General features: G+C 47.2%; 1 protein-coding gene across 10 annotated transcripts; it reads right to left on the bottom strand.

Annotated features, from left to right (window-relative positions):
* Positions 1-30: 30 nt before the first annotated feature.
* On the bottom strand, positions 31-11404 carry DEDD (death effector domain containing). Of its 10 annotated transcripts, none has more exons than XM_064282846.1 (7): positions 11289-11387; positions 9328-9360; positions 7342-7445; positions 2206-2589; positions 1897-2004; positions 1450-1596; positions 31-904 (listed from the first exon to the last, which is right to left on the bottom strand). In XM_064282846.1, the coding sequence occupies exons 4-7, from the start codon at positions 2528-2530 to the stop codon at positions 528-530; spliced, it is 957 nt and encodes a 318-aa protein (XP_064138916.1). In that variant the 5' UTR covers positions 2531-2589; positions 7342-7445; positions 9328-9360; positions 11289-11387; the 3' UTR covers positions 31-527. The 10 variants fall into 10 exon arrangements, with proteins under 10 accessions (XP_064138916.1, XP_064138912.1, XP_064138910.1 ...); XM_064282842.1 differs by having other exon boundaries at positions 2206-2594; XM_064282840.1 differs by lacking the exon at positions 7342-7445 and having other exon boundaries at positions 2206-2594; positions 11289-11389.
* Between the last annotated feature and the right edge of the window lie 2218 nt (positions 11405-13622).

The following is a 13622-nucleotide window of genomic DNA, read 5'->3' on the forward strand; positions in this document are numbered from 1 at the left end:
AGGCCAGGAGAGAGTGGAAAGGGCCACAGCTTGTTTTTTAAAAATTCTATAATTTGGGAGAGGGTGGTGATTAATTTCCAAAATACACTTCAGAGTCCCACCTTCCACATAGCTCCCTTTCTCACAGCCCTTTCATTTTTCAGACAAAATTTAAGAGCCCTCATAAAGCCAGAAGGATTGATAACCCCTCAACACACCCACAAGCAGTGTTCACTTCAATCCCTCACAAAGACTATGTTCTATAGACTTTGCTTCTCCCTACACGTTTGTCTTACGGCTCAGTGGTAAGGTGGCTGTAGAGACACATACTGGGGTAAGTGGAAAAGGGAAACAAAGGGGAAGCCCAGGCACATGGGTACAGGGAGGGGTGGGGTATACCACTTCCACTTTCGTCTTTTCCTTTGAAAAAAAAAGGGGGGGGGGCAGGGGATGTGATTGGAAGGGTAGACAGCAAACCCCAGAACAGTATGTAAGCTCCAGAGGTGGGTGGTGGGAACAGTCCCCAGAGAGGTGAGAAGGGGGAAAGGTCAGGGCAATGCTTGCAGCATCAAGTTCCTCAGGAGTTTCTGTCGGCCCAGCTCATAGTCCTCCTCGTCCACATTCACCAGCAGCTTGATGGCTTCATGGCCCACAGCCTGCTTGAGAGAGTCTGTGATGAAGACACCTTTAAGTGCCTCTAGTAATGAACCATTGATGTAGTCGCGCCAGAAGGCATCGAGGTAGGTGAGCTCAGAGAACTTGATGTCACAGATGATGGAGCCCAGGTCCCGGGATTTGAGGATCGTGTTGGCCTGGTTAAAGCGCTCAAACTGGCGCTCAAGTGGGTCCTGCTTGTTAGAGAAGACATTGCCCTGCAGAGCAGTCTCGTGCTGGCAGTATTCAGCCCGAACCCGCAGTCTGATGTCTGTGGGGAAGTGAAGAGATTATAATGAGGGATGAGTTTCCAACGCAAGTTTGAAAAGTGGAAGAGAACAGCAGAGTAGCAAAGTAGGGAGCATCATCTGACAGCTTCTCTACCTTTCTGGCAGGACTAGTTCTTTTCTATGTACCTCTGAAATCCTTGCCTGAATGTAGCAGGTTCCTTTAAATGCGACATGCCCAGGTTAGCATTATTCCCATCACTCACAAGCAGCACCTTGCTTACAAGGAGATACATTCCTAACAGGCACAACGGTTCATTTTAATACTCCATCCTGACTTGGTTCACCCTACAATAGGGATGTTATAACGGCATCGCTTTGATCTAGTATTTGCTAAAAAGAACTGAAACTACTATGCTGCAAAGATAAACGGGAATTCTCCTGCCAGACACTATACCATTCAACCTCCCTTTGCAACAGCAATCAAGGTGAGCCTTGCACCGAGTAACATCAACTGCCCAGTATACTAGAAGTTCTTTATATTTTTCCCTCAAGTCTACTCCACCTCTGGAACCCTTGAACTTCTCACCACATGTCTGCTTTTCCTTGGGATCTGGTGTCACTGACTTCCGGCGTTTTCGCTGGCTCCCAAGTGTGGCTCTCCCTCGGGCTGGCCGTTTGCTACACATCTGGGGGCCCGAAGTGGGGCAGCACACCACAGGATAGTGGGGAGGCACTGACCAGAGGTAAAAGGGGAGAAGAGACATTAAGGTGAAAGCAGAGATTCACACACTTCTCCTGGAATGAGGAAGGGGTCCTTTAGACTTAGTACTAAAAGCAGTGTCAATGATGGGACCTGACAGGAGGACATGGTATGGGGATAATTACAGGACCTAGGCGAAGCATTAATGCCTCACCTGATTTGTGTTGGGCTAGATGTGAGGGGAAAGCACCCTTTCACTTAAGTTGGCAAAGCTGAGTGTGATGGGATTAATGTCCTCTTGATTCTGGAAATGAAGGGGAATTAACATCTCACCTGTTTTGGGGGGCTGGGGAGGCCTCGGTTCTGGATCACTGAGGGCTCTGGGGGTCACATAGCGAATTGATGTCTCCTCCAGGTACTTGTCTACAAGATCTGGGCACACTGCGCAGGGAGGGGGAGTCATTCAGGAAAAGACACATTCCTCCCTCCTCCCAATCCAACCCTCCAGTGGGCCTCGTAACCTGTTCTCCTCCTAGGTACCCCCCAGGGCCAATGTCTCCTCCCCTTGGACTCCTATGCTCCTCACTCCTGGGCCCCCACAAGTCTCCCTGATCCAGGGCTCCAGCCCCAATGCACCCTCACCAGGCCGCCTCCTCTTGAGGGTGACATAGGGCAGCAGGTCGTGACGAGTGATGATGCGCAGCAGCTGCAGCACCTGGCGAAAGTTACTCTCATCACAGCGGCCCTGGCGCTCCAGCGCCAATAAGAAGTCACGTCCATTTCGGATGAGGCCACGTTCGTGGTCGTCAATGACATCAACAAAGAGAAAGGAAAGAACGCGCACATCTCTGTGTGTCAGGTGGGTGCCCACGATGTCAAACATGCGGTGCAGGCTGTACAGCCCGTGCTCCTGCTCGCCATGCTCTTCTGGCCACACCTGACTTGCCTGCCGCTTTAGGCCCGCCATGCTGGGGGCTCAGGTGCGCAGCGCCTTCCGGGATCCCTGCTCAGCAGCTGCAATCCCCACTGTACTACGAGGACAGGAAAAGCACACGTGAGCCACTCGATGGCGGGAACCAGGCCATTCATTCCTGTATTCCCAGTGCCTAACACAATGCCTGGCACAGTGTAGTGCTCTAAGTTTATTTAAAACAAAACAAAACTGTGAGCCTCGAGCTCTCTGCCCATATCCGACAGATGCTGCCCTAGGTCCAGACTCTACTGGAGCCGATTACAGTCACTTCCCCTAAGTGAAAATGCTCTATGCAATTTCAGTGCTACATACTCAGCACAAGTTGCTATTAGCTGTTACCCTAAGTATTCCTCCTGACACCAAAAAGCTGCTCTTGGTCCCTTGAGAATTCTGTCCCTTCAACCAGTCAGTCACCTCTTAAATGTAGGCAAAATTGGGAGGAAGTGCAGAAATCACCGTTGGCTATAACATGAAAGCTGCGTTTAACACACTTCTTGTTGTATGCCATCAGGCTGATTTCGACTCACAGGAGCCCGACAGGACAAAGTAGGACTGTCTCATAGGATGTCCTAGGCTATAATCCTTAGGGGAGCAGACTACCAGGTCTCTTCTCTCACGGAGCCACTGATGAGTTTGAACCACTGACCTTTCAGCTAGCAGCCGAGTGCTTAAACCACTGCACCACCAGCACTCCCTGAGATGTACCCAGGGACTGACAATAGGGAAACTGAAAATCTTTAGAGTTAGAACTAGTTTCAATTCTATCATTAACATGTTTGGCTGTGTGACCTTAAGCAAGTCACTTAACTTCAAAGCTTTAGTGTCCTCATCTATAAAGCAGGGACGAAAGAACCTATTTTTGAGAGTTGTTAAGACTCAAATGAGTATAGGTAAAATCACTTTGTAAACAAAAAAGCCTCATATAAACGGTCATGAAAAAGATTTCAAAGACATAAGCATCCTTGACTTCTGCAGCCCGGACTCATCCTTCCACAAACATATCCTCATTTTCCTTATAATCCAACCAAGTCCTGAAGCGTAACCGCTCAGTACGATTGATCAATAATAGTCAACAAAACTTGTGGATTTAAGTCCATAAATATTTTTTACACTCCTATGTTGAACATTCTTGTAATTCTCCTATGCCACTAATATTATTTGATGTTCACGCCATTTGGATACACCATCTTCCAATCTTTCCTCCTGGTTGCCACTTACCAATCCCCAGTCAATGACCAATCACAGCCCTACACTCATTACATAACTTGGCCTTTGAGTCATAAAGGTCCTCCATCACCCTGGTTTGATACTGGTAATGTCAGTGACCCAGCCAATAACTAAGCCTCAAGACCAGCAACTTTCACCTCTAATCACTCATACTTATTACCCTGCCAGACAGCAAAACCCAATACTGTTTCATTCTCTAACCACAACCTTCACCACCCAACCAATTATAAATTCCTATTGATGCTAACTTCTAAATATTTCTTAAATCTCCCCCATCTTTCCACCTCTCCTGCCATTGCCCTGGGTCAGGTCCTAGTAATCTCTCACCTGTGCTACTGTAATGGCCTCTTTAAGGGCTCTCTCTACCACCAATCTTAACCCACCTAATTCCATCTACCCTATCCCATTAACTATCTAAAATGCAAAACTAACCACATCACTTTCCTGCCTAACAGCTGCCTACACCCCTCTCCTTACCTATAAGAACACACCAAATTCCTTACACAAGCTACCAAGCCTTCCAAGGTTAGGCCCTACCTACCTCTTCAATCTAACCACTCACCACAAAAACAAACCAACCTACTGCCATCAAGTCAATTCCAACTTATACTGACCCTATAGGGCAGAGTAGAACTGCCCCACAGGGTTTCCAAGGCTGTAATCTACGGAAGCAGACTGCCACATCTTTCTCCCACAGAGCAGCTGAAGGGTTCGAACCGCTGACCTTTCAGTTAGCAGCCGAGTGCTTAACCACTGTGCCACCAGGGCTCCTTTCCACCAACCATACCCCACCTTTTATTCTCTAACATTATCTGTTTGTCCTTTATACCTTTCTTCAGGCTATTCCCTTTGCCTGAATACCCCTTTCCCCTCTCCATTCCACACCCCTATTACCACCCTTTTTCAGATAGCTAACTTCTATTCATCCTTTAAGAATCAGCTCAGATGCCATCTTCAAAACGTATTCTCTACACCTGCATGCTGGGATAAGTAGTCCCTGTGCTCCTATGGAACCCTGTGCATACTTCCTTTAACCCTATCAAAGTGAATTATTTGTCTCTATCAACTGGGATTATTTGTGTACTTATTATCCCATTAGACCTTAAGCTACTCATGGAGAGAGACTGAGTCATATTCATCTTAATATTCCTAGTGCCTAGGAAACCCTGGTGGCGTAGTGGTTTAGTGCTACGGCTGCTATCCAAAGGGTCAGCGGTTCAAATCCGCCAGGCACTCCTTGGAAACTCTATGGGGCAGTTCTACTCTGTCCTGTAGGGTTGCTGTGAGTTGGAATTGACTCAACGACACTAGGTTTTTTTTAGCTATGAATAGAGTCCTGTTGTTGAACTAAACAATCTCCAAGAGATCATCACAAGCAACACGAATTAAGAAACAAACTCATGTAAGTCCAAGAGTGAGAGGGCCCTGTTAAAAATGCATGCAACTCAGTTACCACACATATACTCTGGCTAGCCACAGCCTCCCCCACACTGCAGAATTACCCACGTCACAACATGCAACCTAGAAGTACCCTACTCAGCAGAAAGATAGGTTGCTCTGCCCATTCTACACACCAAGAAACTGAGGCTAGGTTAGGAAAGAAAATAAAATGATAAGCTACTTCAGAAGAGCCAAACTGATGGGGACTGAAAGTTGAAGAGCAAGTTGGATCTGGTCCTCTCTTCCTCAGTAAACCTAAAATGGAAGCACAGAGGGGCTCATCCCCTTAAGAAAAGGGAAGGTACATCCTTGTGGTGCTGTGAATTACTTAATATGCCCCTTCCAGCCATAGTTTTTGTGACTCCTATACAATGACTGGGTGGGACCATGCAAATAAGATGATTGTGGCCCACCAAGGGGACTGGACAGCCTGCTAATAATTCAAATAAGGTGTGTGGAGCCCCTGCTTGAGTGGGACCATACAAATAAGGCGTATGGAACCCTAACATGGGGACTGGTCAGTTTTGCCATCCTGCCAGGCTTAAAAGAGAGCCAATCCCACAGCAGAGGGGGACCTCGTTCCCACCAAGAAGAAGAGATGAGAGTATGTCCTTTGGACCAAGGGTTCCTGTGCTGAGAACCTACTAGACCCAGGAGACAGAGAGAGAGAGCTGTAACACCAGAGATGGTGCAAGACAGCATGAAGCAGCAGCAGAGAAACGGTGGCAACAGAACCAGGGGACCAGTGGGAGACGGTGGTACTTCCTGACCCACGGAGCAGGGCCGCTACAGTGGGTATGCTGACCCACAGAGCGAGAGAGCTGTGTGCCTTCAGGCAGGAGGCCTCCTGACAGAGTGATGTGCCTCTAAGCACTTGTCGGCAGAGCTAGGCTTGCCAACTTAGAGCGAGAGGGCTGAGCACCTTCGGGCTGATGCTTACTGGCAGAGTGGGATGCCTTTGGGCACTTATTGGCAGAGCTAAAGAGCTTTATAACACTTGTCTGAGCAGGGCAAAGGGCAGGCAGATGGGCCAAGAGAGGCCTGCCTGCAGGCATAGCTGAGAACAGGCTGTCCTGATTGAAGAACTATATCCTGAGTCATTCCTGATCGTGAATTGTAACCTGTTACTTCCCTAATAAACCCCATAACTTTGAGTATGGTCTGTGAGCAGCAACGGATTACCCAATAAGTAAGGTACACATGGGGTTACTTGTGCTTACTTACTAATCTGTAGTACACAATTTTCCATGGGTTTCACTACATCAAGCTACAGTTTACTAAGTAAACACAATTAAACCCGTACCTACCTTGCTTACTGGGTAATCCACCCCTGAGTTCTGTATGGTCACTGCAACGAATTATCGAACCCAGCAGAAATGTAGAGACTGCTGTGGGAGGGATGGCTGGTATCAGAATTGGTGAAAAGGTTGGAGGGTGAAGGTGTGTTTGACCTCCACCTCATAGGAATCAGCCTTGGGCTAATGTTGATGGTGATTCTCTCCTCCCCCTCCTGAAGTTAGAGGAGATCACACAACCCTGTGCCACCATTTTTACAACACTGGAATCACTTAGCCCCATACCATGGGTTCTGATATGTGGAAAATAAATATAAACTATATCTAGTTTTGAGATCCCAGATGCCATACCCAAAGCATGGAAAACAGCTTGGAAAATAGCTATTCAACTGTAGACTGGTTTTCCTTGTCTCTTCCTCTCTTGTTTCACCTGCTGCTGTCACAGGGTGCAAATGGAGGGAGCTGAGGGAAAATAGCTTCTTGCTCATAGCTGGCAACATGAGAAAGCTGAGCCTCTTTAGAGCCCCTACAACTTCTTGTTCCCTAGCCCACCTGTTCCCTTTGGCCAGCTGCTGACTGTGAGAATCCCTGAGAAAGCAGATGGGCAGGTTTCACAGTCAATCAATCAGAAGAGCAGGTTGCTCCAACGCTCCCTAATTCAAAGTGTCCCAGCTAAACCCCAGGCAATGAAGAAATATTTTCCCCCATTCCTGGCCACTGGAAAATAAGGCACAACACAGGAAAGCACTGTGGTTCTAATTATTAATCAATGGATGCAATTCTACAAGAGGCTTCAGTCCCCTGAGAGTTAATTCCCTACATTTCAGAAAGGAAACCAATCACCTTTAAGTCCTAGATCTCAGGTTGGATCATTCAAGGTGTCAGAGCTTTTAGGTCAGTGGTTCTCAACCAGGGGTGATTCTGCCCCCTGGGGGACATGTGGTAATCTGTGGAGAGATTTTTGATTGTCATGACTTTGGGTGGGGGTGGGGGGTGGTACTATTGGCCAGGGATGCTGCTAAATTCCTACAATGCACAGGACAACCCCCCACAAAAAAGAATTATCGAGTCCAAAATGTCAATATTGCTGAGGAAGAGAAACCCTATTCTAGGTAGAGCATGATGAAGGGTCAAGAGAAGAGACAGCGTGTCACATTCTACCCTAGATCTGAAGAAGGGGGCCATTTGGTCCCTCCTACCCAAACCGATCAAGTAATATTCATAAGAAAAGAAAGGCCAGTTAGATACAGGCTCATGGTAACTCATAAGTCCAACTAGCACTAAGGAGTTCCATCCCATTTCAACCTTGGCTCCATCACCTGCTGTTGCCATTCAGGTGACCAGCAGGTATAGGGCTACACTCCCTTCTGTCTCCTCCCTGGAGGTCTATTCTGACCTAGTTCAGTCTGCATCTCTGTGGGGATAAGAGAAATGCCAACCTCTCCAAGACAAACACAAAGGATCCTGCACTTATCCCTTAGGGCCACCTTTAAAAACCTGAAACTAAACCAGTAGCAGACTCCTCCTTTTTATGTTGCTGACCAAACATATACTGCCTATGCAGAGCAAAACTAGCAATGTAAATTTTCCAAGTCCATTCCCAAGAAATGTCAGGAGGCTGGCATGCAGGCTAATTGGCAGGATAACTTAGGTTATCCGCTAAGATGATGAGTTCACTCACTCAGCAGCACAAATAGGGCTCCAGGAATCTAATTGCAGCACCAGAAAAATGTGACCAACTTCCTCTTAAACCAAAACATACCCAGCTTTCTGTGGCAGGGAGGCAGGAGAACTCAGCAGAGATCCTAGATGAAAGGTCTCAGGGTAGTGAGGCAATGTACTCCTCAAAACAGAAAATTAGACAGAGCTTCTGAATCTTGGTGTCTGAAACACTGCCAGATACCAAGAGACTAACACTCCAATAAACAGAGTCCTGATCCTGCAGGCTCATCTGGTTCCATTTGAGATCCTAACATGTGGGTCCCTCTCTAGAGTTTTCCAAGAAAAATTATTGACTCTGATGAACTGCTTTATTTCCTGAGAGTTATAGTTTTTGTTTTTTTTTTTCTTTAGGGAGGTCCAAGTCAGCCAAGGGCCACCTGAGAGTCTATATGTATCTACAGAATTTCCTCTTGATTGGCTGTTCTCTAAAGATTCCACTTCCAAGCAAAGCCTAGTCTCACCCCAACCAGGGATGATATTTGTATGTTTATGGGAGAACTAATAGGTATTTGGCTCTCTCAGAAGCCTTCAGAGCAAATTCATATGGAAGAACTAAAAAAGGGTGATTTTTAAAAACAACATAGAAAATCTTATAGATGGTTAAGAATAAAGAGCTTTCTTGCTGGTGGGACTAGGAAAACGTAACCAAATATCTGAGAGTCAGAATTCCATATTATGTTTTCAAAAGAAAGATTCCAGGAACTCTTAACAACTAGAACAAAGAGTAAACTAAAGGCAAAACTTTCCCATGGAAGGTGCCCCAGCAACACTCCAAAGGCAACAGTTAGCAGACATTGTACTGGCGTACAATGTTCCATATGTTAAAAATGTTTCTCCCAGAGCTGACCAAGATTAAGATAATAGCAAACCAAAGCTGGAGGTTTGCCCCAAGACACCTCATTTCCCCTCTCCTTTCCACCTATCTCCAGTTACCTAAGAAGACAGTAACTGTAACAGATCTTCTCTGTGCTTTATGCACTCAGCTGGGTAGGTGAAAATTCATTTTGCCTGGAGCCTACCCCATTCCTGGGCTCAACCCCACTGCATTTCTCATGCCATTTCCTTTCCCTTCCATTGTCTGAAAACAATAAAAAGTTCCAGACTTACCTCTGCAAGAAACTTAATTTCCCAGGCCTCTTCCTAGCACAAGGTTCAAATCCAGCAGCAAAAAAATAAATAAATAAAATAAGGGAGGGGGGAAAAAGTCAATTTTCAAGCTTTGCTTTGAAACCTCAAAGCCCCAAAAAGTTAGTCAATCTCAGCTGCAAAAATACAGACAAGCCTAAAGCCATTTCTACTGAAATGATCTACTTTAAGCTAAATGAGAGAACTCACATCAAAAAAAAAAAAAAAACACACACCAGGCTTCCCTAACTCTCTACTAACCTTCATAAAACAATACCAGCTTCAAGAATTTCCATTCTTAATGGCATGTGGCAAGAAAGGTCCCAAATTCAACAACTTCTGGAAAAACCAATTACTTTCTGAACCCTTCTCACCTTCCCCCGGATTCCTTAAAATATCCACCTATCTTGTTACAATGTTAATGTTTACTTTCATCTTCCTCAGAGAGAACTAGGAGGAAGGTGGCTACAGCCAAAGAAGTCACTTTCTTCCCATCAGGCCAAGAATTATCTTCCAAATTTGCCCCTCCCCTTACGTACCACACAGAAACCCTGGTGGCGTTGTGGTTAAGTGCTACAGCTGCTAACCCAAACGTCGGCAGTTTGAATCCGCCAGGCGCTCCTTGGAAACTCTATGGGGCAGTTCCACTCCGTCCCATAGGGTCGCTACGAGTCGGAATCGACTCGACGGCAGTGAGTTTGGTTTTGGTTTTTACGTACCACACAGGGAGAACAAAATATCCACTGGGCGGCATCCACTGATACATCCACATTTCACCAGAAAACTTTATATGTGCACACTGACCCCTCCCTCCTAGCACTTTAACAGTAAAAGAAGGGTCTGGAAACTAAATCACTCATTGAATTAGCCTGGATGCCATCCTGCCTCTTCTGTTCCCCTCTTCAGCCTTAAAGAGCCTCCAACAGAGTCATAGCTGTTTCCCCATTCTTACTTACTAACTGCTAAAACTAGAAAAGTCCTTTACTTCTTCCATACTGTCGACACCAGCTTCCCCATTCCCCCCCGCCCTTTTCTTCGTAACCAGGAAAAACAAGGGAGCAATAAACTAGGGAGCCTCTGGTAAGCAAATCCAATTGAACCCTCATCCAAGCCCAATTTTCCAAACTCACATGACCATTTCCTTCTGCCTTCCCACCCTATTAAAAGCTAAAGGCCTGGCAATTAGAATTGGCTACAAGTGATGCTGCTTAACTCCGTCCTTTCTTTTCCACAGGGGAAAGGGAAACCCCTGAACCTCTGTCACCCGTAGAGCTCCACTGTCCTGTCTCCCATCCCATTCCTCTTCCTTCCAAACTTTCCTCCCAGTCCCTCACTTTCTCCATTACCTCGTCACACCGACACTCTGCATTCCCCAAACCTCTGTTCTCTTCCTTTCTACCCAAATTCTGCCCTAAACCCTTCCCCTCCCCCCAATTTAACACTTTCAAAACCTTCCCCCAAACGTCTGAGGTCCCATTCTCACCTTTTCCACCTCTACACAACACCCCCCCACACACACGAGTCCTGTCCACCTTCCAACCACATGCCACAAGCCCCCTTCCCCTTCTCACCCTCAGCCTCTCCCCTCCGCTCCTACCCCCCTCAATCCATCCGGATCGCAGCCCCACTCCCCACCTCGGCCTCTCTTATACCCCTAGCCCGGCCCAGCCTCGGCCCTTGTTTACGCCCCTCTTCACGTCCCCACTCCTCCACTTCGACCCCTGCCCTCTCCCACAGTTGCCATCTCCCCCGCACGCCCCCCTCGGCTGCTCCCCTCCCCCACCTCGCAGCGTCCCGTCACCTCCTCCTCTTGAGGTTCTCAGGCTGGACGTCGCCACCGCCTCCCCCTCCACTTTCCTTCCCCAAGCCCTTTGCGGCCCCGCCCGGCCCCGCCCCGTCCCGCTCGACTCCCCCTCCCCACTCCGGCCGCCCCGTCGCCTCACTCTCGGCTCAGGCTCGGCGCCGCCATGTTGGATTCATCCGCGCCGCTCTCCCGGGCCTGGCTCACGGCGCCGCATCCGGGCTCCAGCCGCCGCCGCCGCCGCCGCGGGCGTGGGGGAGGGGAGAGACGGGCGGGGGTGGCTGCATCCTGAACAGCGCCGCCCGGAACCTGGCCGGTTAGTGGCGGCTTCGAGACCATAGTGAGAAATGAGCCGGGGTAGCCATACTAGGTGAGGGCAGCCTGGCAGCGGCATTAAACGGGGAGTGGAGAGCTTCACTTTGGGAGGAGAGAATAGAGAATGGCAGCCATCTTGCTTTGGGGCAAGCTGGCAACGCAGGGTTTTCTTGACGGCTTCAGGGCCGTAGCAAGGAATGGGAAGAGGGTAGCATTCTTAAGTGTGGAAAGATTGGTGGCGCCAGAGCAGGCTGCTGTTGACTTCAGGACTCATTGAGAGACTGGGACTGGCAGCCGTGACTCAAAAGGATGGAATAGCTCGGGGGTCGGGTTGACCCGCGATCTTTCGGGGGAGGTTCAAGATCTGGATTTGACCTTTGTGTTGAACTTCCTGGTAACCTGGACATTCCGTAAACCTGGGCCCGGTGTTGAAAGGGCTGCTCGTATCCGGTCTCGGATTTCATTCTTTCAGCGTTTGTCTTTTGAGCTCTCTCTTTCCAAAGGAGGTGTCGCCTGAGCTGAATCCTGAAGGACTATTGGGAATTGGGAGGCTGGGTACGTTCTGGAGCTGCCAGCAGCCTGGTATGGCTAAAAGAAAGGTAATAAATGAAACCTGTTAGGTAGGCAGGGGCAGATCACGCAAGGATTTGTAAATTAATTGACTTCTTTCTAAGGGCAATGAAGAGTCTGAAGGAACTCCGCAAAAATGTGAACAATTATGTTTGCATTTTAGAAACATAGTTGGTTGTCTTGTTTGGGGTGATGTTAGGAGCAAGGAGAACAATTGGGAAGTTCCTATCCAGGCGGGAGATGACAGTGGTCTGACCTAGAGAAGGCGTAGTGCGAATGGGGAGAAATAGATTGGATTTGGGGAGTATGAGGCAGAGGGAGGAGCTCAAAATGATTCCCAGTGTTCTGGATTGAAAAACTGAGAATAATGCCATTTTTTGTTTGTTTGTTTTGGGGAAAAGAGTCACTTTTTGCACATGTGGAGTTTGAGGTGCCTGTGGGACATCCAAAAGAGATATCCATTAGACAGTTGAATCTTAGATAACGTGGGTTTAGGACCCAAAAGAGATTTGGGGTGTTTCTGTGTGTGTGTGGATGACAGTTGAAGCCATGGGAGTAGATAAGACGGTCTAGAAGGAGGAATACCTGCATTTGATATATGAGTTAGAGAAAGACGCTGAAAAGAGGGCACTGAGAAGGGGCAAATAGAAAGGAAAACCAGGAGGGAAGTATGAAGGAAGCTGGTTAAAATGTAACAGATCAGGTAAGATATGGGCTAAAATGTGTCCATTGGAGTTTGCAACGTTTGGTAATTTTGGAGAAAGTTGTTTCAGAGATATGGTAGGGTGGAAAGGAGGTTGAGGTTACTTGAGTGGCTGGAAAGGCATAATATATGAAGACAATTTTTTTAAGCTGCTGACTGTAAGGAGGCTAGCGATAGGATTGTAGAGTGAGGAGGAATTCCAAGAGAGGGAAGGCATTTTAGGTGCCTGTGGGACACCCAGGTGGAGATGTCCAAAAGAGGCAGTTGAATATACAGATTTAAAACTTATGAGAAAAAAATATTAAATGTAAAGAAAAGCAATTGCTGTAAAGTAAATGTGGCATGTTTACATACACATTGAAAAATTACTTACAATGTGGGCCTTAGGCGGCATGAAACTATACTTTTTCTTTATTTTAGGTCCATCTGTACTGTCCTGAAATTTGTTTTATTGTGTCGATGTATTTCTTTTATAGAAAATTATTTTTTAAAAACTCCAGTGATGTCTAGGCCAAAATTCTGAATCATCAGTATTTCTGTGGTAACTGAAGCCATAGATTTGGACAGGCTCTACAGAGAAGAGCAGAGGGTTAAGAAGAGTGCTTTCGGGGATTGTAACATTTAAGGCACTTGGAGGACCTTTGAAATGCAACAGCCAATGAGGAAGAACAAAAACTGGGAGATAATTATAGAGTCAGAAGTAAGATTGTGTTACAAGAAGGTAGAAGTTGTCGAAAGTGTCAGATATTCCTAGAAAGGCAGGTAACAAGAAAGGAACTTTTACGTCTGGACCTAGGTTTACTGAACATCAGGGAAGCTCAGCACAAAGGTCAAATCCAGATCGTGGACTTTTCTCCAAGTGTCACAAGACAATCCAGCTACTGTGCT

This window comes from Loxodonta africana, chromosome 3 (assembly GCF_030014295.1).
Source record: "Loxodonta africana isolate mLoxAfr1 chromosome 3, mLoxAfr1.hap2, whole genome shotgun sequence".
Lineage (NCBI taxonomy): Eukaryota > Metazoa > Chordata > Mammalia > Proboscidea > Elephantidae > Loxodonta > Loxodonta africana.

Coding starts and splice junctions, on each gene's coding strand:
- DEDD (XM_064282844.1), bottom strand. CDS start 2,530: ATGGCGGGCCTAAAGCGGCAGGCAAGTCAGGTGTGGCCAGAAGAGCAT. Junction 1,597..1,896: donor TCCCCAGCCCCCCAAAACAG/GTGAGATGTTAA, acceptor ACCTCTGGTCAG/TGCCTCCCCACTATCCTGTG. Junction 905..1,449: donor CAAGGAAAAGCAGACATGTG/GTGAGAAGTTCA, acceptor ACTTCCCCACAG/ACATCAGACTGCGGGTTCGG.